The sequence below is a fragment of the Heterocephalus glaber genome, unplaced genomic scaffold, assembly GCF_053883595.1.
Source record: "Heterocephalus glaber isolate CG9 unplaced genomic scaffold, H.glaber_assembly_v1.0 deba00000943, whole genome shotgun sequence".
Lineage (NCBI taxonomy): Eukaryota > Metazoa > Chordata > Mammalia > Rodentia > Bathyergidae > Heterocephalus > Heterocephalus glaber.
Window position 1 is genome coordinate 2,109,636 of NW_028258175.1, and position 20,716 is coordinate 2,130,351.

The 20,716-nt window shown below is 56.8% G+C and overlaps 2 protein-coding genes and 1 long non-coding RNA gene across 7 annotated transcripts in view; 1 reads left to right on the forward strand and 2 right to left on the reverse strand.

Moving 5' to 3' along the window:
- Nucleotides 1–436: 436 nt before the first annotated feature.
- LOC110344194 (uncharacterized) lies at nt 437–5,150 on the reverse strand. Its single transcript, XR_015450441.1, has 2 exons — nt 4,979–5,150; nt 437–2,424 (listed from the first exon to the last, which is right to left on the reverse strand). It is a non-coding gene; the product is annotated as an uncharacterized LOC110344194 (long non-coding RNA).
- On the forward strand, nt 2,419–12,016 carry LOC101702011 (claudin-34). Of its 2 annotated transcripts, XM_087209073.1 has the most exons (4): nt 2,419–5,282; nt 7,871–7,972; nt 10,904–10,991; nt 11,941–12,016. In XM_087209073.1, the coding sequence occupies exon 1, from the start codon at nt 4,575–4,577 to the stop codon at nt 5,211–5,213; it is 639 nt and encodes a 212-aa protein (XP_087065199.1). In that variant the 5' UTR covers nt 2,419–4,574; the 3' UTR covers nt 5,214–5,282; nt 7,871–7,972; nt 10,904–10,991; nt 11,941–12,016. The 2 variants fall into 2 exon arrangements, with proteins under 2 accessions (XP_087065199.1, XP_087065198.1); XM_087209072.1 differs by lacking the exon at nt 7,871–7,972.
- Sbk1 (SH3 domain binding kinase 1) overlaps nt 10,329–20,716 on the reverse strand; it is a 48,003-nt gene continuing 37,615 nt past the window's right edge. For all 4 annotated transcript variants that reach the window (XM_004856016.4, XM_004856014.3, XM_004856015.3 and 1 more), the window contains exons 2-4: nt 16,016–16,248; nt 14,326–14,528; nt 10,329–13,692 (exon numbers count right to left, since the gene is read on the reverse strand). In XM_004856016.4, coding sequence (XP_004856073.1) covers nt 12,874–13,692; nt 14,326–14,528; nt 16,016–16,241 — 1,248 coding nt within the window. In that variant the 5' untranslated portion in view covers nt 16,242–16,248 and the 3' untranslated portion in view covers nt 10,329–12,873. The remainder of the gene's footprint in view (nt 13,693–14,325; nt 14,529–16,015; nt 16,249–20,716) is intronic.

Genomic DNA, 20,716 nt, shown 5'->3' on the forward strand with positions numbered 1-20,716 from the left:
TGGGTACCTCCCTCATAACAGCTCTTACAGGTGAAGGCTCAGGCACCCAGAGGGCCGGGAACTGCCCGGGGCTGTCAGGTTGCAGCTGAAACACCACAGTCCACCCAGGAAAGACTCCCGGAGCTCCTCCTCGGCCTGCTCCCAGGGTCCTAAGGAAGCCCATGGAAGTAGCCTTGTCTCAGGAAACTGCTCCTCTAACAGCAGATTTTTTTTTTTTTTTTGGTACCGGGGCTTGAACTCGGGACCTTGCGGTTGTGAGGCAGGCGCTGGAACCACTGAGCTACATCCCCAGCCCTCTAAAAGCAGATTTTTAAAGATGAAAATTTGCAGGCCGGGGATGTAGTTCAGAGACATCATGCCTGCCTCGAAAAGGCAAGCTTCTGAATTCAATCCCAGGTACCAGAAGAAAGGAAAGGAAAAGGAAAAGGAAAGGAAAAAAAACAAAGAAAATTTGCTGTATTTTCCAAAACAACAACAACAAAAAGTGAGACAAAGTGTTTTACATTTTTGCAAATCCCTTTCAGGTCTGGCTTCATGGAGACTGTTGGGCTCTCATGCCTGCCTCTGCATTTACTGTTACATTTCCACATATCCAGAGCCTCTGGAAAACTCCATGGCACATTCATGACAGAACAAAGATAAAAAAACGAAAAACAAGTTAACATCTTCATATTATTTTGAAAATGGTTCTGACCTTTCAGACCCCCCCTGAGATGGAACCTCTGGACTCCAGACTTTAAGAACCAGTGGTTAATGGGCCTCAACTAGCTTGTGTGTGTGCATGTGTGTAAGCGCGTGCGTGTAAGTGTGTGTGTGTTAATGAACTACAGTAAGGGAGGATATATCGGAGTGCACTGTCCTGGGTGAGGGTAAATACTTTGACATTTACTCTTGTGTCCACTTCTGACCTCGGTCCTGCTCCCTGCCGTGCCTGACGGCATGGTCCTGTTCATGCCTCAGCTAGGGTAACTGGGTTATAATGCAGTAGGAGCCTTGCATGCCCTGCCTGACTGTGACAGACTTATTTCCTTCTGGCCCCATGTGTCCACAGAGAGGAAGGCGCAGAGCAGTGGCTGGCCCTGACCGGTCCTGCTGAATGGCTCCCCACCCCTCCCCCGCCCATCACTGGCCGGGAACGAGACTCAACTGTCACCAAGGAGTCTGGTCCACAAGAGAGGCGGCAGGTCCTGTGAGTGTTAAAGCATACAAGCTACCCAGTTGTTGAGAAAGTCTTCTGTCTGTCAGTCTGTCTGTCTTCTGCAGTTCTGGGGCTGATCAAAGGGCCTCACACAGGCCAGGCAAGGGCTGCTCCACTGAGCGACATCCCCAGCCCTTTTGTATTTTGACAGAGTCTTGGTAAGTTACCCAGGTGGGTCCCAAACTCGCCCTTTCTTGCCCCAACCTCCTGGCAACCAGGTCCCTGGCTTTATCAGGAGCCTCAAGCCAGGCACCGTAAGGCAGGTCTTTGATCTCAGCACTCTGGGAGGCTGAGGCAGGAGGATTTCAAGTCCAAGCCCAACCTGGCAATTTAGTAATTTAGCAAAAACCCTGTGTCAAAATAAAAGGATGGGGCGTGCTGATAATGAACTCAGGCAAAGATTCTGGGTTCAATCCCCTATACTGGGGGGGGGAGCTTTTTTTGGGTTTTGCTTTGTGTTTGTTTTTTTCTCCCACCCACAGTTATTTCCACCTTCTTTCCCCCAATAACCTGACTGGTTTCACAGTCTTTACCATCAGCAAATGTTTACCTCAGTGTGACCCCAACCTGTCCCCTCCCGACAGGCATGGGTACCGGGACAGAAAGCTCTAAAAAGTATATGTTCCTCTCAGAGACCAGGCGTTTTTTCATGGGACGTATCTTCACTGCTGGAAGATATAAAAAAGAATGCAAAATAAGTGTTTACCAGAGGGGATCTTTGGAAGCAGCCTAGTGATGTGTACTTACATCTGTTGGAAGCAAAACTCAGATCATAAATTCCACGCATAAGGACGTACATGACTACATTCACATTTGTCCTTTTTGTCTCGCAATGCTGGGGAGCAGAACCCAGGGCCTCACACTGAATTACATCCCCAGTGCTGTTACTTAGTCATTCTTTGAGAGACAGGGTCTTGATAAATCGCCCAGGCTTGGCTCATCCTTGCCATCCTCCTGCCTCAGCCTCCCGGAGTGCTGGGATCACAGGCGCGAAACACCACGGCAGCCACGTTCTTCTGTGCTCCTTTCCCACCTTCTACACAGGGAGGATTTTCGTACTGCAGCATGTTGAGGGTTTCCTGCTGGGCCTGTGCGCTCCGACCACGCCTCAATCTCTCGCTCCTCACAGTAACGGCCTCAGAGCTCCTTGCTCCCTCTGTCCGGAACAGTTCTGTTCAGTTCTGCACTGCGTGCAGGCGCTTGGATCTCAGTCCTGGGATTCGCCACTGGAATGGAGTCCAGGAAGTGGAGATTAGACTGAATAGCGTGGGTGTGGAGGGAATGATCAGAGTATGGTCTATGTGTGTGTGGCTCTGCCCCCAGAAACCCAGGATTCAGTAGAACAAAGAGGCACTAACTTAAAAACTCTAAGTGTCATAAACACAATGTGCAGTGAAGAAGCTAGTGCATTTTGAAAAATGGGTAAAATTATATTAAGATGTTGGGCTCCATCTAAGGTGATGCACAGGAGGTGGGTGCAGTGGTACCCACCTGTAGTCCTAGCACTGTGGGAGGCTGAGGAGGATTGAAAGTTCATGCACAGCTGGGGCAATTTACCAATTCATGCAGACCTTGTCTCAAAATGAAAAATAAAAAGGGTTGAGCACATAGCTCGGTATGGAGGCCTTGGGTTCAATACCCCATAATAAAGGAAGACAGAAAGCGAGCAAGCAAACAAGTGAGTGTGCCTGCTGGCTGTGGTGGCGCATGCCTAAAACCCCAGCACTTGGGAGGCTGAGGCAGGAGGAGGAAAAATGAAGGAAGGGAAGAAAGGAAGGAAGGAAGAAAAAAGAAACAAAGAGTGGTGGCTGTGTGGATGCGTGCCCATGATAATTCATTGAGCTGAACACCTAGATTTTGTGTACTTTTCCATATATGGGATGCTTCACAATCCTGCTACTTTGTTTTTGCACTGGGGATTGAACTTGGGACCTTGTACTTGCAAGGGAGGCAGGAGCACCACTGAGCTAAATCCCTGAACCAATACCTTTTTGTTGGATACAGGGTCTCTCAATGTAGTTCAGGCTTTGAACTCACTATGTAGCCCAGGCTGGCCTCAAACTCATGGTGATTCTCCTGCCTCAGCCTTCCAAGTAGTGGGATTACAGATGTACACCACCATGCTTGGCTCCTGATATTTTTTTTTTTTCCAAATCTTTATAATCCCTCAAACCCAGTTAACAATGTCTTTTAACTTGGCCTACAGATTTCAGGGTAACTCACATCAGTGCATGTTTTGTGACATACTGCTCGTCTTGCTATGTGACAAACATCTTCCCTTTGGTCACATGGCTAACCAATGGTAACTAGAATGCCTGTAAGAAAAAAAAGACTGAAAATACCAAGTGTGGAAAAGATATAAATTACTGCGACCTTCTCAGATTGCTGGTGGGAATGTAAACTAGTGCTGCCACCTGGGGAGAGACTTCTGCAATTTCTAAAAAGTTAAATACACACTTACCCCATGACCTGGCAACTCTACCCCTAGCTATCTGGCAAGAGAAGCAAGGAGTGTGTCCCCGTGGGGCCTGACACATGCATGATTGTGCTGGGGTTATTCACTACAGGCAGAACACGGCAAGGAGGTGAGGGGTACACCCACATTCACACAAGGGGACAGGATGCACTTCCCACAAGTGCCATAACACAGGGGGACCCCGAACACACTCTGGGAAGTGCAACAAGCCATACCCCAAATATTACACCTTGTATGATTCTACTTTTTTTTTTGTAGTGGGGATCGAATTCGGGTCCTTGACCTTGCAAGGCAGGCGGTGGAACCACTGAGCTAAATCCCTGGCCCTCCACTTAGATTTTTAACGTTGGTTTATAGCACCACTGCATAGATATAGCATAAATTCTTTAAGCAATTGTCAGACTTGGGATGATTTCCTACTTTTTTTTCTTCCTTTATTTTTGTCTCTTTTTTTTGAGACAAGGTCTCAAAACATGGTTCATACATAGCAACCTTGAACTCACTATATAGCCCACTCCTGGTGATCTTCCTGCCTCAGCCTCCCAAAGTTCAAATTCCAGGCATGTGTCACCATGCCTGGAATCTCACTTTTTAATATTAGAAACAATGTGGTGAAAACCATTTTTGTGGCTAAATATTTGTGGTCAGACTTAAGTAGATCTCTGGACCACGTTCAGAAGCAGACAGCGAAGGGTATGTGTGTTAGAGAGCCTTCAGTGATGGCTCCACGCGCCCTCCCCAAAGTTCGCTTTCCCTGCTCTGTGGCAGAGCCACGGGAGAGCGCCTTTCCTGGCCCGAAGCCCTCCCCAGCCAGTAACGCTGCTCAGGGAGGCGCCCGGGCCTCGGGGTCCCACCTCATGATACCCCGTGTCTGTTTGCAGTCGCCCTCATCGTGCCACCATGCCTGTCCATGCCCACGCCACTAATCGCCAGGTCATGGGCTTCGCCATCGCCACCATCGCGTGGATCCTCAGCAGCACCTCCATGGGCCTCGTGGAGTGGTGTGTGTGGAACCTGGAGGACCCCGCGTTCTCACACTCCTCCCTCATATGTGTGGGAATGTGGCGGCTCTGCATTTACAAGCATGACAGCAACTTCAGCAGAGCCAAGAGGTGTCACCAGTACACCTACCTGGACACCTTCCTGCCGCCTGACATCCGCACGGCCCAGTACCTGCTGCTGGCCACCAGCGTCCTGGGGCTTGTGGGCAAAGCCTTCACTATCTGGGGGCTCCAGAAGGTGACCATGGGAGCCCCACCCAAGGACTTGCCCTCCAGACCCTTTGTCACTGCAGGGATTCTTACCCTGGCCGCCTGTGGCTGCGTCTCCGTGGCTGCCTTCTGGAACTGCTATTCCGTGGCGGACAAGGCAGAGATCTACTTTCCTCTGTCCTTCCACATGCCCTTCCAGCCCAGCACGCAGGAAATGGGCAGTGCTGTGCTAGTGGCAGTCCTGGGTGCCTTCCTAATGTTGTTGAGCGGGACTTTTTTTCTTTCTTACAGTTATCCCCTGGACACCCAAGTGCATCCTGAGATCTGAAAAACAAAGCCGGGTTGCACTGGCTTTGCAAATCCAAGATTCCCAGGAATTTATGGAAAGTATTATCAGGTAATTCAAGGACTCAAGTAATTTTATGGCAAAGATAGCCTTGGACAGAAAGTGGCCATAGTTCCTTTCATTATTTTCTCTGTCTGAGTTTGGTTCACTGATTGGCTGGTTGGAATAGAAGCTTTTATGAAAAAAAATCTTACCTGGGCCGGGGATTTAGCTCAGTGGTTCTGACACCTGCCTCACAAGTGCAAGGTCCCGAGTTTGATCCCTGGTACCAAAAAAAAGAAGAAAAAAATCTTACGTACCCGCAAAAAAAAGCAGAGGCCAGGGAGGGACACCCTGCACAGTTCTGCCTCTGCCTGGATAAGAGGCAGGTCGCCACGCTTGGTGACTGCTGGCTTGGCAGGCTCTCGCTCTACTGTTCCACTACCTCAGTGCCCGCCAGTAACGCTGCCGCCACCGCTGCTGGGCCGGAACTGAGCAGGACGGCAGTGAGGAACTGGCTTCCTCCAGCATTTCTAAGGACTGGGGAGCCCTGTGGTCCCTACCCTCTCCCGACGCTACTTACTAGTTCTTCCCAGGGTGCCTAGAGCCTGTCCCCATCCTCTCTAGGGACCCCACTCCATTCAGGGACTCAGAACCAGCCCTTCCCTTCCCCAGGGACTCAGATACCAGCCCCCTGTACTGAAAACCTCTCCAGCAACCCATGGCCCCACCCTGGTATCCTGTGCACCGGCCATAACTCTGCCATCCACGGGTCTGACGTGACCCCTAGGCTGACCCGGCAGGGCAGGGAAGCAGGGCACTGTCAGAGAGGTTCCCTTTGTGATGACCCATTCCTGGGGTGCACAAACACTCGGGGAGAACACAGAAGCCTCGAGCACAGCGGCACCCAGGTGCAGGACCAGCCGGAGTCTCCCCTGGCACTCAGTGCCCGGCTCTGTGATAGAGGCACAAGGATCTGCTGCAGGCACAGCAGTTGCTCCGAGAGGAGCACACGTGTGCACAGCCTGGGGACACCCACGACGACCCACGGCAAGTTCACACACACTCTGGACACATGAACACGAAGCGCCCACACATGCATGCAGCCCTGGCACTCCCCTGGAGGCTGCCCTTGGGCAGACAGAGCAACAGACCCAGCCTGCCCTGCCCTTGCTATGTTGGCACAAAGTGGGTGTCCACCCCATGCCGGGCTGCTAGATCCTAGGGTCCTGAGACACCAAAGTGGTCAGGTCAGGAGTGCGGATGCGGTGGACAGCTTCAGGGTATGGTGGGCGGGCATAGGTGGGCATGTGCCATGGGGCCTGGTGAGGTCACAGGCCTTTCCAGAATCCCTGCCATGTCCCAAGGTATCCAGAGCCGCCCCAGTTGGAGGTCTGCTCTGGGAGGGCGCAGGCTGGAAGGTCACTTGTAAGCACAGTATGACAAGGGCCCTGGGGCCACCTGCACGCGGGCGAAGCAGATTCTGGAGGGAGACAGCCGTGACCTGGGTGAGGGCAGGGACAGTGCTAGAGGGGGCGGCCAAGGAACTGGGCCTGGGGAGTGAGGCCTGCTCTGCAGCAGGTGCCCTCGGCCCTGGCAGGCATTGGATGGTCTCCTTCCTGCCGTTAGGGGCAAGGAGGAAGGGGCACTGGTGTACGGGTTGGACGCCATGGTGCTGAGTGTGGCAGTCTCCCTCCCCAGCCTGCCTCCTCTTCCTCCCCTCAGCTGCAGGCCTGCACCAGGCTGGAGAGAAATGGAGCCCCAGGCTCCGGGCCCCCTGAGGAAGAGGACGCTGTCCTTGGGCAGTGACAATGAAAGGAGATACACAGGGCCCTGAGCCGGTCTGGGGAGAGTGGTGAGGTCCAGGGCTGGGCGCCCCTGAGGAGCCTCCTTGGTGAGACTGTTTAGCTCACCCGTGAAGCCCAGGAACCAGCACAGGCAGCTGGACCGACACCTGGTGCACAGCTCGTGTGTCAGAGCTAGTGGGAGTGGGCACTAGGACATTCCAGGAAGGGGGAGCGTTTATCTCTTATGCTGCGGTCTGTTTGGACTCAATTTTCCTTTCATTCTGCTGAGAAGTATTTGTAATACTTAAGGCTTGTTATCTGCCAGGTACTTTGTGTGCATTATTTCACTTTATTCTGTGAATTGCAGTCACTTTATCCTCTACAAATGAGGAGACTGAGGGATTGTCTTGGCTACATTTCCACACCCACAGGTTAAGGGAGGAAAGGCTTATTTAGTTCATGGTTTGTAAAGGTTTCAGTCCATGGCAGAGGGGCACTGCAGAGGAGAAATAGTTAATGGGGGTCAGAAGGTAGCAAAAGCAACAAGGGAACCTTACCAGCGCCTTTCTGCCCCTTTTATCTTATCGACTACAGGGATTAGGTCAGTGCCAAACCAATCAGGGACTGGCTTAGTAATCACATGCCCTTAATCCCAGCATCACAAATTAGATTCAGCCACCTCTGAAAAAGCCACCTCTGACCGCAAGAGGCTTTGGGGGGGACACCCAGACTCAAGCCTTAACAGACATAGGTTCGTAATCTGTCCAAGGTCACACGGGTAGGAAGGAGGATTCAGATCCAGATAGTCAGGGTGCCAATGCCTTTCTGTAGCTGGGAAGTCCTGACCTCAGCCTCTGACCTTTGTTTACCCAGCATGCAGGAGGTCACGTGTGCCAGCGAAGGATCCTGGGACTGGGTCGTGGTTGTGTGGGCACCTGAACCCCCTGAACAACGGCCGCTGTGGCCTTGGTGACAGTGAGTGAATCACCCTGGCATAGGCGGAGCCCATGAAGAAATATGCAAAAGTGGGGCCAGGCTTCTGCCTATGTCACTGAATTCCTCGGGTTATCATGTGTATTGGCCCAGATTTTTAAAATTTTTTGAGTGGGAAAATTTATCTGAGAATAGCAATGGGTAATAGGAATGTAGAGTAAGAATAGCTCCTGAGACAGGAGAGGTCCCGAATGGGTTGCCCACTGGCCCAGATTCTGGGCCAATAATGTTACAATTCCCAAATTGGGATGACAGAGATATAAGGAGTATTGGTATAAAAGTTTTATTTTTTTGGTTTATATTATGGGCAGTTTTATTTTCATATTTGTGCTTTTCCATATTTCATATATATTCCACAATGAACATGTATTAAGTTTTTTTAAAATGTGTTTTTACGTGAATTTGGGAAAGGACCACATTAGTGGAAAATCAATACATGAGAGATAGAGCGGCTTGGGCAAACATTACAGCCAACTTCGCAAGGGGAGAGGCGCGGCTTCTGTAGGTCCTTCAGCTCACGCCCGCGAGGCCCAGACCCACAGGGCGGAGCCTTCGGGGCTGCTCGCGACCCAGGGTGCACCTACCGTGCCTACCGGTACCCTTCCGGGCCCTAGGTGCCGCTGCCGTATTCTCCATCAGTGGACCAGGCTGTCGGCCTCCTCCCCGCACCCGCGCTCGTCCGTGTTGCAGGTGATGAGGGCGCCCCGCAGCCCGTCCGCCTCACAGCGCCGAGCCCTCCGGGACTGAGCACTCAGCCTTGCCTCAGCGCTCCTGCCCCGGGCTGAGGCGGCCCGGCACGGAGGCTACGCTAGCGGAGGCGGACGAGGCTGTGCTTCTCCACGGCCAAGGGGCTCCCACGGGCGGCGCGCGCTGGCGACGTCAGACGCGCGCGACCCCCAGGCTTTCTTTCCGAGTCCCGAAGCCGGTTTGCCGCGTGCAGTAGAGGCGGGGCGCGAGTCCCCGCCCCTTGCTAGGATTGACAGGGACTGACTCCTCCCCTGGAGAAGAGGCCTGCAAGTGGAACCGGAGTGTGAATTTAGTTCGGACTCGAATGTAAACCGTGCTTGCAAAGAATCAATCTATTTAAACGCTCATATTGATTGTTCACTCAGTATTTATTGAGCACCTACTTATGTGCTAGTCATTGTCCTGGGTACTGAGGCTGGGAGATTAGCAGAGCACAACAAGGTTTATTGCCATGATAGTAGGCCAGTGTTTCTTCTTTTTTTGGGGGGGTGGTAGTGGGGATTGAACCCAGGGTCTTCTTACTGGGCTACATCCCCAGACCTCCTTTTCTTTTTAATTTTGACACTGGATCTTGCTAAGTTGCCCAGGCTGTGCTCAAACTTGTGATCTTCCTGCCTCAGCTCCCAGAGGGCTTGGATCACAGGCCTGTGCCGCCATGCAGGGCAAGGCCAATGTTTCTCAGGAGTCCGTGGGGCCTTCCAAATCATCCTACTTGTGATTTGTTCCTATTCAAATGTGTATATTCAATGGACTTTCCTCTAGTGCCATGGGAAGTCTAGAGGCAGGACCCCAGATGCACAAAGAAAAACAGGACACACAAGGTGTAAGGGACTCAGTGAAGTCAGAGACCCGATGAGCAGAATGAGAGCTATTAAAACCCAGGGAAACTTCCTGACTCGGTTGTCATTGTGGGAACGTTAAACATTTTAACTTATATAAAGCGCTTCTGTATTTTAAAAGCTGGCCCTTCCCCTTAGGTTTCCTCTTGCTCATATTTCTCTTACAATGGAAGTTTACTGCAATGAACCTACTGTAGCCTTTTCTTCTCGTCATTCCTTCACATGCTGTGTTGGCCTCTGGCCCTACTACACTCCTCAAACTGCTGTTGCCATCACCGTGGAGACCTTCTGTGTGCAATTCAGTGGCTCCCCGTGCACTGTGATCTTAGCAACATTGACAGTATTAACCACCCTTCTTGCAACTAACGCTTGCCTTGGTAGCCATCGTTCTATTCTCTTGCGCTTTCCTCTTACCTGTCTTCTTACCTGGCCTGAGACACAAAGGCGCTCAGGAAATATCTGCTGAGTGGTGGCCAGTATTGGCCTAGTCTGTTCCTCAGGACTTTTGCCTCATTTCTTGCCCAGTTTGAAGGGCTCCAAGCTGAAGCTGACTCCAGGCCCGAGACAACTCTGTCCCTTCCATAGAACCCAGTCTTCATTTCCACTCAGGCCTGAGGCCACAGGAACCTGTGGTAGCTGCCCGTGACTGCACAGGGAATCTCGGGGAATTGGTCCAGATCAAGCTCTGGGTCTCCAGAGAGAACCTGTGGTATCTGTGCCCCCCCAACAGAGAGGACACAACCATCCAGGGATAATTTTTCCAAACTTTTATTTTATAGCAATTGTCATGGTGAGAGAAGTAAATAACACATTTAAAAACCTTCTCAGGGCCAAAGGATGCCAGAGTATTTACAAACACATGAGGTGTGGGTGGGAGGTGAGACATGAAAGTCTGGGGACTGGGGCTGCACCCAGGACCTGCCCCAGGCCCTGAGCCAGTCATGAGCAGTGATGCCAGCTACCAGGACCGCCTGGCTCAGCGAGCACCAGGCAGCCTCGGGCTCTGCTGAGGGCCTGGCGGAGGCCCACTGGCTGATCACCTTTGGCCCCACCTCCCATCCAGGGGGCTCCTCCACCCCACAGGCCAGCTCAGTGGGGCCTCTGGGAAGCACCGAAGGACATGGAACTGTGGGGGACCTCAGGACAGGGAGAGGTCAGGCATGACCTGGCCTGCCCCAGGGTGGGACAGAGACACACACACACGTGTGCACACACACGTACACACTGTACCTTCACAGAGGAGTTGCAAGGGGGAGTCTTTTCTTTTGTCTCTAAATCTCCATGTCTACAGTGTTAATTTTTTGCTATTTTTTTGTTTCTTTGACAGTGACATAAACTGAGGTAAACATCATGACCGACACCTCTCCTAAGGGGCTAACGATGCCAAGCCGACCAATAGACACTGACCACGGCAGGTAAGGGCAGGAGCTGAGCCCTGCCCAGGCCAGGGCCGCAGGGGTCAGGCTGGTCTCCAGCTCTGAGGAGGGGGCTGGGCTACATCACTACTGTCCTTTCCCAGCTCTAACAGCCTAGATACTGAGACAGGGAGCAAACTCCCAAACAGGCTCTCAACAGAGAAAGAGAGGGGGGCGCACAAGAGGGACATCTACTGTGGAGTCTCGCTTCCTTGTTATTGCAAGAGATCAGGATGTCGAGAGGCCTAAGGCAAAAGAACTTGGGCTGGGAGAGACCAGAAGGCCCCGAGCAAGCCGGGCAGTGACAGGGCCTTTCTGAGAGTCCGCTCTTGGCAGAAGGGGGTTTGCTACTTACCTGGCATGTGGGCCCCATGCCCACTGGGGAAGCGGGGTCTTGAGGAGAGGGCACACTGAGGAGTGGGGCCAGGCCCTGGGCAACTGTACGCTGTTTGTAAACTGGACCCGGGCAGGGCAGGGAGACCTATAGCCCTTTTGCGGTGGGAAGGAGGGAGGTTGGAGCTCCAGGCTGGACGGTGGTCGACGGCCCCTGGAGGCAGCCTGGCCAGCCCATCAGGAGCCCCCTCAGATGCCCCAGAGCCTCAGGAGGGACCCCGAGAGGCAGCCCAGGCCAGTAGGTGGGGCGCTGGCAGGCAGAGGGTGCGGCCTCACCCACGATGAGGTCATTGCGGGGGTCCCAGGCCTCCACGGAGAGGGCAGGGTGTGAGGCTGCTTCCTCTCTCTCAGCTTTGCTGCCTGGGGCCTGCACCTACCTGCAGGTGCCTCCTCGTGGGTTCCCTGAGGGGTGTGGTGACAGCTGCCTGGCGGGGGACCTTGGCGGGGCTGGGAGGTGTCTGGATGTGCATTCATCTGCAGGAGGCTGCACCCACGCGTCTGTCCTCCGCGTGGAGTGGTTCCCACTCAATTTCAGCCCCGCCCTTTCAATCCCTAGATGCCCCCTGCCCCCGAATCCTCCAGGAACAGAAACTGAGAAGGCGGGACCCCTGGAAGCTGACATGCTGACCCCAACAGAACCCAGGAGAAATGACTGGCAGTCATGTCGCTGTCTGCGGGCATCCAGGCCCAGGATCTGGGCTGGGGCAGCGAGGACTGGGAGGGTCCTGGGGAGGCTCCACTGCCCACCTTCAGCTCCACACTTGGTCCCTTGCTCTAGAGATGCAGGGGCAGCTGAGACGCTTGCTCTGGAGCCCTTCTGTCCCCCGGAGTCCTTGTTGGGGGTCGGGGAGCCGGGAGGGGGTGGGAGGGGCCCAATGGCCTCGTGCCCCTGACCAGCAGCCTTCCCTCCTGGGCTTTCACCAGCCAAGTGGGGTGGGGCGCACTGGATTCTCGCAGCCCCCGCCTGCACACACACTTCCGCGACCTCCAGAACTGCATTTTCCAGGGGCTTGGCCTCTCCCTCCAGACTCCGCCAGTAGGCTCAGGGCACAGCTGCCTTCCTCCCAGCCAGTGCCCAGGGGCCTCGGGCCACTTCTGTGGCCAGAATGGGGTGGGGACAGAGGGGGGGGGCAGAAGGGCCACCCGCAGGGGGTGGGAAAAGCCAGGATGGACTGGGGGGTTCCCGGCAGGAGGGGGGAGTCTGGCCTGCAAGCTCCCTGGCTGCCGTGTCGGGGTGCCTCTGAATCCTCGGGTTTGCGGGGCTGGGCTCTTCGTGCCACCGCCCGCCCTCCTGGCCACGCTGGCCCCCGGGTGGCTGTCCCCGCAGGGATGACGGGCCAAGCCCGGGCGCGGCCTCCTAGTCTACGCTACTGTCTCCCACCAGCGGGCGCAGCCGCTGAGGCTGCGCGAGCTCCCGAACCGGGCGACCGGCTCGGCGCGGGCCCAGGGCTGCCACAGCGGCCGGCCTGAGGGCGGGGCGGGGGGCGGCTCAGACGCAGATCTCGATGGCCGTGGCCAGCACCACCTGCCCTTTGCTCTTGTCCGGGCGGCCGTCGGTCCTGCCGGGGGGACCCGGAGGCGCCAGGCCGGCCTCGGGCACCGGAACCGGCACGGGCACGGGCACCGGGCCGATGGCAGGGGGCACGGCCCGCGGGCCGCCTCCGCTCTCGGTGAGCACCGTGCGCTTGAGCGGTGCGGGAGCCTCGAGGCGCAGTGGCCCGGCGGGCAGGCGGTCCCCGGGCGGTTTGCGCGCGCGCTGCGAGGGCCGGCGCCGCAGCTCGGACGTGAGCTCGTGCTTCAGGAAGCGGAAGACCTCCTTGGCCGGGCCACGGCGCTCGGGCTCCAGCGCCAGGAGGCGCTGGAACATGCGCAGCGCGGGCTCAGTGAAGCGGCGCCACTGCGAGGGCAGCCCGGGCAGGCGGCCCCGCTGCCAGCGCACGAACTCCTCGAAGAACGCGTCGGCTCCCGACGCCGCCTCCCAGGGGAAATTGCCCGTGAGCACGCAGAAGATGAGCACGCCGAAGGCCCACACGTCCACGCCCGTGTCCACCGCGAAGCCGTCCGCGCGGCCAGGCTGGCACACCTCGGGCGCCGTGTAAGGGATGGTGCCGCTCACGCGCTTCACGCGGCAGCCCACGCGGCGCGTCATGCCGAAGTCGGCCAGCTTCACGCGGCGGCACTCGCGGTCGAAGAGCAGCACGTTCTCGGGCTTGATGTCGCGGTGCACCAGCTGCCGGCCGTGCATGAAGTCCAGCGCCAGGCCCAGCTGCTGCACGCAGCGCTTCACCGTGTCCTCGGGGAGCCCCACCTGCCGCCAGACAGGAGCCGCACTCGGGGTCCGGACACACCCAGGACCTTCTGCTTTCTGCATCCTTGGTGCCCTACCCTGCAACTGCGCCCTCCACCATCTGCTGCGGGCTTTGACCCCTCCCTGTGGCCCTGCCCACTTCGGCCTGGTACCTCTCCTGCACTTTGTGTGTCTAGGCAGCTTCTCTCCTCCCCCCTAACCAGATACCTGCAGTGCAGTGATGGAGTACTGGGCCAGCTGTGGGCCTGGCGCTGTGATAACCGTTTTCTGCCACTGTCTCATAAAAGCACCACAGTGAAGGGCCGCTGTGCCCACTTCCCCATGGGTGTGAGGCTCCGGCCTGAGCAGAGTCCAGCCTGCTGCCCGGAATCCCCCCACTCTCCCTGCTCGGGTCACCTGTCCTGTGCAATGCCACCTGTCCTCTGCTTCCTTCAGAGTGTTCATCTCAGTCCGTTATTAACTGGCTTATTGCGGAGTATTTTCCCCACTAAGATGTGAGCAGAACCTTTCTGTTCTTCAGCTCTGCCACACTGACTGATACACAGTAGGCACTCAATAAATAGTGGGTTCTCAGCTTCATGCTCTGGGGACCCCAGACACCACCTCCCCTCTCCATGCCACCATCCCAAATACCTGGGGAGGGATGATGTCAAACAGGTCTCCGGCGGGTGCATACTCCTGGGCAAAGACGTAGCAGTCCTCTGTCTCGAAGACCACATCGAAGATCTTGATGATGAAGGGGCTGGACGAGAGGCTGTTGGTGATGCTCACTTCCCGCAGGAAGTTCTTCAGCTTTGTTTTACTCTTGTTTACGAACTTCAGCGCCATTTTTGTGCCTGGCGGGGCAGTAGCAACAGTGGTGAGGACCCTGTGTCTGCAGGTGACACCCACCCACCTGGCTGCAAGGCCTATCCCTGGCCAGCGGTGCCCTGGCTGGCATGACCACCCTCACCTTAGAGGTGGAAACAGCCCAGAGAGCAGACAGGACTTGCTAAGGCCACAAAGCAGGGCGGGCCCAGCTGGTCATAGCACAGGCTCAGTGTCCTCTAGGAGGGTAGCTGCAGGGGCCCGCTCTTGTTTCCCTGCCATTCTAGTCTTCTCTGTCTTGTCTGCCTGCCCACGGCTCCCTGGCTTGTACCACTGTGTCTCCTGAGTCCAGTACCTAGCAAACGCTCAGCAAGCATTTGTTAAATGGATGAAGGAATACTGTATTCATGTGGATGCTCAGCTGTTCCGGGGAGTGTTGACACTGCAGGCCCTGCCTCCAGCGCTTCATTTACAACTCATGCTTCACAGTGACCCTCAGAGGCAGAACCAGTGTTTTCCAAATAGCATACCGGGGCACAGTGGGGTTAAATCACAGTGCCACCCAGCAAGCAAGTAGCAATCAGGTGACCCATGTCCAGTGCTCTTCCTGCTGCCTCAGTTGGCAGAGGCCCCTCTCCTGGTACGTGCAGCTGTGGGAACCCGCACAGCCCCGGCCCTGAGTGAGTGGGCACCACAGTGATCCGCTGGTATGGTGGGCATCAAGCCTGGTGGTTAAGCAAGGCGGCGCTGGAGGTGATCCCCAGCCAAAGCCTCCGGGGCTGCACGAGTGTTATGGCTGTGTGTAGGTGTCCCCCAAACCCTCATGCGGTCACAGGTGGGGCTTCCTGGGATGGCTGCATCTAGGGTGTGTGATGCTGGGATTCAGGCCATGTCCCGCCCTGAAGGAATATGAGGGACAGAAACAGGGTGCTGCTCTGCTGGTCTTCTGCTGCCTCCTGCCTCCTCTGCAATGCCCCTCCACTAGGCCACCCTGCCTTGGAGCAGCTGACTATGGACTGAACCTCTGCACACTGTGAGCCAAATAAACCTTCCTCCTTAACTTTAGGTGTTGGGTATTTTGTCTCAGCAACGAGAAAGTAACTAAGACACTGTTAAGTGACGGAGTGTCTTGGTGTCAGTGTCTGCACCGGAGAAGAGGAGATGGCTCTACCACCCTGAAGCATGGGACCCCGATCCTGAGGCCCCACCTGCACCCCTCCTCACCTCCCTACGGTCACCCGTCACTGACCAACCCCAACAGAGCCACCAGTCCTGCCTCTCCCCTGAGATCCAGAGGTCCTGGGCACACCCCACATGGCCCCAAAGCAGCCCACTCTGCGGTCAGGGCACTCTGTCCCAGGCTCCTCCCTTGTCCCACCTGCCTGTCCCCCTCTCCTGAGCTGCTGCAGGTGCATCCTCTCCACCTGGACACTGCCTCTGCCCCTCTGCTCCCTCCTGACCTCTGGCCATGTCCTCCACCCCAGCCTCGAAACTCTGCCTCCCCGAGGACACTCACCTGTGCCCTTGTAGGACACCAGGTCAACCTTCCCGTAGGTGCCCTTGCCCAGTTCCCTGACGAGTTCGTAGTGCTTGGTGACGTCGCTGGCAGCCAGGGTGCGGAGGGTCAGGGCCTGCATGTCTTCTGTGAGGAGGGGCACACCCGTGCCTGGCCCAGGGGCGGTCCCCAGCCCACAGCAGGGCAGGGAGTGGGGTGGCTCGGGCTCTGGGCAGCCCACACTCATCTTCTCCCTGGTGTGGGCGGTGTGACATGAAGCAACATCAGGCCAGGGCCCCTCCTCCACCCACCTGCTGCAGCCCCAGGACCCAGGAAACTCCCAGCTGGGCCCCATGCCAGGCACGAGACAACCACAAGGGGGCAACAGCGATCTTGGTCGCACCACCAAGGATTCCTGGCTAGGCTGAGGCCCGGCAGTGCCCCTCCTCACACTGGTGCACCAGGGGCGGTCACTCTCACTGTCGTCCACGCAGGGCCGGGCACACTCATTGTCACACAGAGATGTGGCTCACACCGAGTTCACGAGCACAATCCCGTTCCCAAGTTCTGTTCTGCCAGATGGGATGGGGCGCGGAGCCTCTCCCCAGCCAAGCGTGTGCTCTAGCCTGGCCCCACGAGGACACATTAACGGAGCACCCGCTGTGGGCCAGGTGCAAGCCAGTGCCCCAGGGACACTGCACCGAGCAACACAGAACAGATCCCAGGGATCTGTCTCGGGGGCTTACATCACACGGGCGGTGGACAAGAAAACACATCAAACACGCACCGTATGTCACAGTCAAAGGGGGCTTGGGCTGTGCGGCCAGGGAGGGCAAGGGCCACACTGTGAGCCTGGGCGGGCAGCCTCACTGCACGCCCTCACCGGCACACGCCAAGCCAGGATCCACCGAGCGGCTGCGGTCCCAGCCCCCGGGCCCAGACTCAAGGACAGTGTCAGCCCTCCGAAGCCCCAGCCTGAGCTGCCTTTGGGGTCCACACAGGCTGGGCTGGGTTCTGGGTGTGTCCCCAGATGGGCCAGCGTCCTTGCATCTGCTGGGGGAGTTAGGGGAAGCAGGGCGCTATAGGGCTGGGCCCGGGGCTGGGGACAGGAGGCCCACCTGGGAGACTAAGTGGGTGACAGTGAGTCAAGGCTGGATTCGGGCCTTCCCCCCATTATATTCCACTTCATTTTTCTAGTTTTATTGAGGTACATCTGACGTACAATAAACCACATATTTAAAGTGTGATTTGATGAGTTTTGACACACGTGTATTCATGAAACCATCCCTGCAACCAAGACAGTGAATACACCCATCACACCACCAGCTTCCCCTGCCCTTATCCGTCCCTGTCCCTGCCCACCGGTCCCAGGCAGCCTCCCTGGGCCCTGCATTTCTTACTGGAGGAGTGGGGGAGGGTGGGCTGGGGGGGTGAAGCCTTTCCCAGGTGTGGCGTGCAGGTGTGTGTGTGTCTGTGATGCGTTGGCAGGGGACACGGGCACCGCACCCTCCACCTGCTGTGGCCACCCCTGGGAGCCACCTCCTGTGCACCTCCCGCAGCCAGTCCCGGGGGATCTCTCCAGCTCCGCCAGCATCCACAACTGCCCCCAGTGCCCTCTCCCTGAAAGACACCCCTTGGCTCTGGCTCCATCAGAGAGAAGATGCTGCCTTGGAGCCCAGCCTGGCTCTGAATCCCCAGTCTGTCACATACCAGTTAGATACCCTGGGCACTGGATCTCCGTACTGCAAGTTCCGCATCTATAAACAGATACAGTGGCAGTACCTACTTCCGATGTAAATGAAGTTAACAGACAGCTGGCTGTGGGGTGCATCCTTGCAATCCCAGCTGACGTAGGAGGATTGAGAGCTGGGAGTGGGGGTCTCACCCTGGCCTAGCAGTGCCCTCCCGCCCCACAGCCCCTTCCTCAGCCTTCCCCTTCCCCCTGGCAGCGTGACCCAGCCTCCCACTTCACACGGGGAGAAGCATCAGGAGGGAACTTCCTGGCCTCCCGCCCACCCAGCCACAAGCGTAGCTCCATCTGCACCGCCCTCCCAGCTGGCTGGGCGCAGGAGCCTTCCCCCACCTCGGCTCCCACCCCTTCTGCTTCCTCAGCATCCTGCTCCCTCCATTCATGAACAGCTCTGTGCATGGTCTCTGTTCTAACGGAGCCTTCCACCCCCAGCTCCAGCCTCTGCTTTCCTTGTTCATTTCCGTCAGATCGTGTGCTGGGGACCCTGTCCGAAATGCCATCGCCCTTGCCCTGGGGTCTGGTCTGTAGCCCGATGACCCCCTTTCACAGACCCCCACCGGGAGAAACAGTGCTAGGCCCAGCAACCCAGCCCTTCCCCCTTCTCCTCTCCCTCCCACCCTGGCTTGGCAACTGGTACCAAGTCTCTGCAGCCCCACTCCGGGCCGGACCACGCTGGGTCTCTGCTGCAGCCCCAGCTGGGGTGAGAGGGGTAAGTGGGCTAGAGCAGGGTGCTATCTCCGGACAGTGGCGTCTCCTTGGTTCCTGGCAGCCAGGGAGCCCCTGTCCAAGCCCTGTCAAATGTCCACCCCCAGCTGGTGATGAGGACCAGGGTCAGGACAACCGAGGGCTGCTGCAGTGCAGGCAGAGGAAGGTCGGCTGCTTCTGCGTGGGCATCCTCAGGAGAGTGCACCTTGGCTCTTGGGAGACAGCGTGGGGCTCCCCAAAGGGGTCTGATGAGCACATGGCCCCTTTGCTTTGAACTCCCCCGGAGACACGGGCTGCTCTCCTCACTGAGGTGTGACATGTGGGCTCCCAGGGCCGCTGCGGCAAAGCAGGCACTGTACATGCGCCTACTGCCTTGGGCTTGGCCCTGTCCGGCAGCAAGGACTGTTTCTGCAGCCTCGGGAGCTGGACGGGCAGCTATAAGTAGCTCACTGGCTATGTGCTGGGGCGGGCCAGGGGTGCAGCCACAGGGTGGGGTTTGGGCCCGACTGCTACCCCCCACTGCCTTTCCATACACGGCATCAGTGGTTCCCCCCCGCCAAAGTGATGCTAACGCCTGCCGCACCACATTCAGCCCCACACCCTGTCTCCTCCATGACGCCTTCCCTGCTGCCCTGCAGGCGCTCTGCTGAGGACCAGGATCTGGACAGGGGTGCGTGTTCCTTCCCAGGCCGAGCCTGGCAGGGGGTTCCAGCTGGCTCACAACCCACTCCCAGCCCCTTTCTCTTTCCTCAGTTCTTCCTGTCCTGGTTGGGGCCCCTCCTCCTGCTCAACCTGCTGCTCCGCGAGATGTCAGCAGGGGACAAGGAAGGAAACCTCGTGGCCCTGCTGCTGGGCCATCCCCCGGGTATGCACAGTCGCCGAGCCAGTTAGTATGCATGTGATTTAGGGGGCACAGAGGGGGTGACAGAAACAGTGCGGCCTTGGGCTTGACCGTACTGTGCACCACTGTCAGCTGTGTGACCTTGAGCAAGTCACACCGCTTCTCTGCCAGCAGCTTACACATCCACACACCGAAGAAAACAAAGCACCACTCTAGCTCTGCTACCTACCTACTGCAGGCCAGGCCCCGACCCAAAGAGCAGCCAACAATCTTCACCATTTCCCGGGGCAGATGTTATTATTATTACACCATCATTTTAGAGATGACAAGAACAAGGCACAGGAAGACAAAGTAACTTGCCCAGCGTCACACAGCTGGTGCTGGGATTGCTTCCAGAGTTGGTGCCTAGCCCACTGTGTTTCCCAGGCAGGGTGCTGGAGCATCTCACCCAGATCCCCCAGCAGCTGAGTGGGAAACCGAGGTTCAGAAGAGGGCAGAGTCTCAGCCCAGGGTGCCCCCTCAGCTCCTGCTGAGAGCCAACCCGGTGCCAGGCACTGGCCAAGGCCCCACACAGGCAGCTCCTTCCGATGGAACATGGGGCTGCGAGTGAAGCACAACACATCTGCTTCTCCGAGGGGCTGGCAGGGTGGAGGCATGAGTGCCTGGCGTAGGGGACCACTCGGCCCCCAGTACTTTGTCACCACCATTGTCCCTGGCCCGGGCCGCAGCTCCAGGGCTGTGAGCCTGCAGCATCAGGTGCTGTCCTCTCTCCCTGTAAACCACGCACTGCATCTGCTCATACTCAGGCCGACCGCAGTGGCCAGGGCCTACCCCTTGGGCCCGCTCTTTGCGGATTTGCTTCACTGGCCCCAAGGGAGCTCCTCCATCCTCCATCTGTGTGGCTGAGGGCAGGCGGGGTCCCCTGTCTCCATGGCAGCAGTTGTAGCTCTGCCACATGTGGGGAGGGTGCTGTGGTGGGGGGAGGGTTTCCCAATCAAGAAGCAAGACTGAACCACCTACCACTTTCTGTTGGCGGGAGGCTCGGCTGCATGCCACCCTTGTGCAGCTACACTCAACTCAGCGTCCATCTCGGGTCCACGCTGAGCTCCATGCCCACTGCACACATGCACACGCAAACACAGACACCAAGCATATACACATGTGTGCAGATGCGCAAATACACACATGCAGACACAAACACATGAGCATAGACAATGCACACATGCAAACATACAATAACCAGGTGCAGGCACACAAATGCACAATGCACACAGCATAAACATATATACATAGGTGCACATTCACATATGCACACACATGCAGTGCCACAAGTCATGTGAAATTGCCTATGCTTTACAAGAACAGTGTGACTGAGGTGTAACTTACATACCACAAAACACACACCCTGTGAGTGCACAATTCAGCG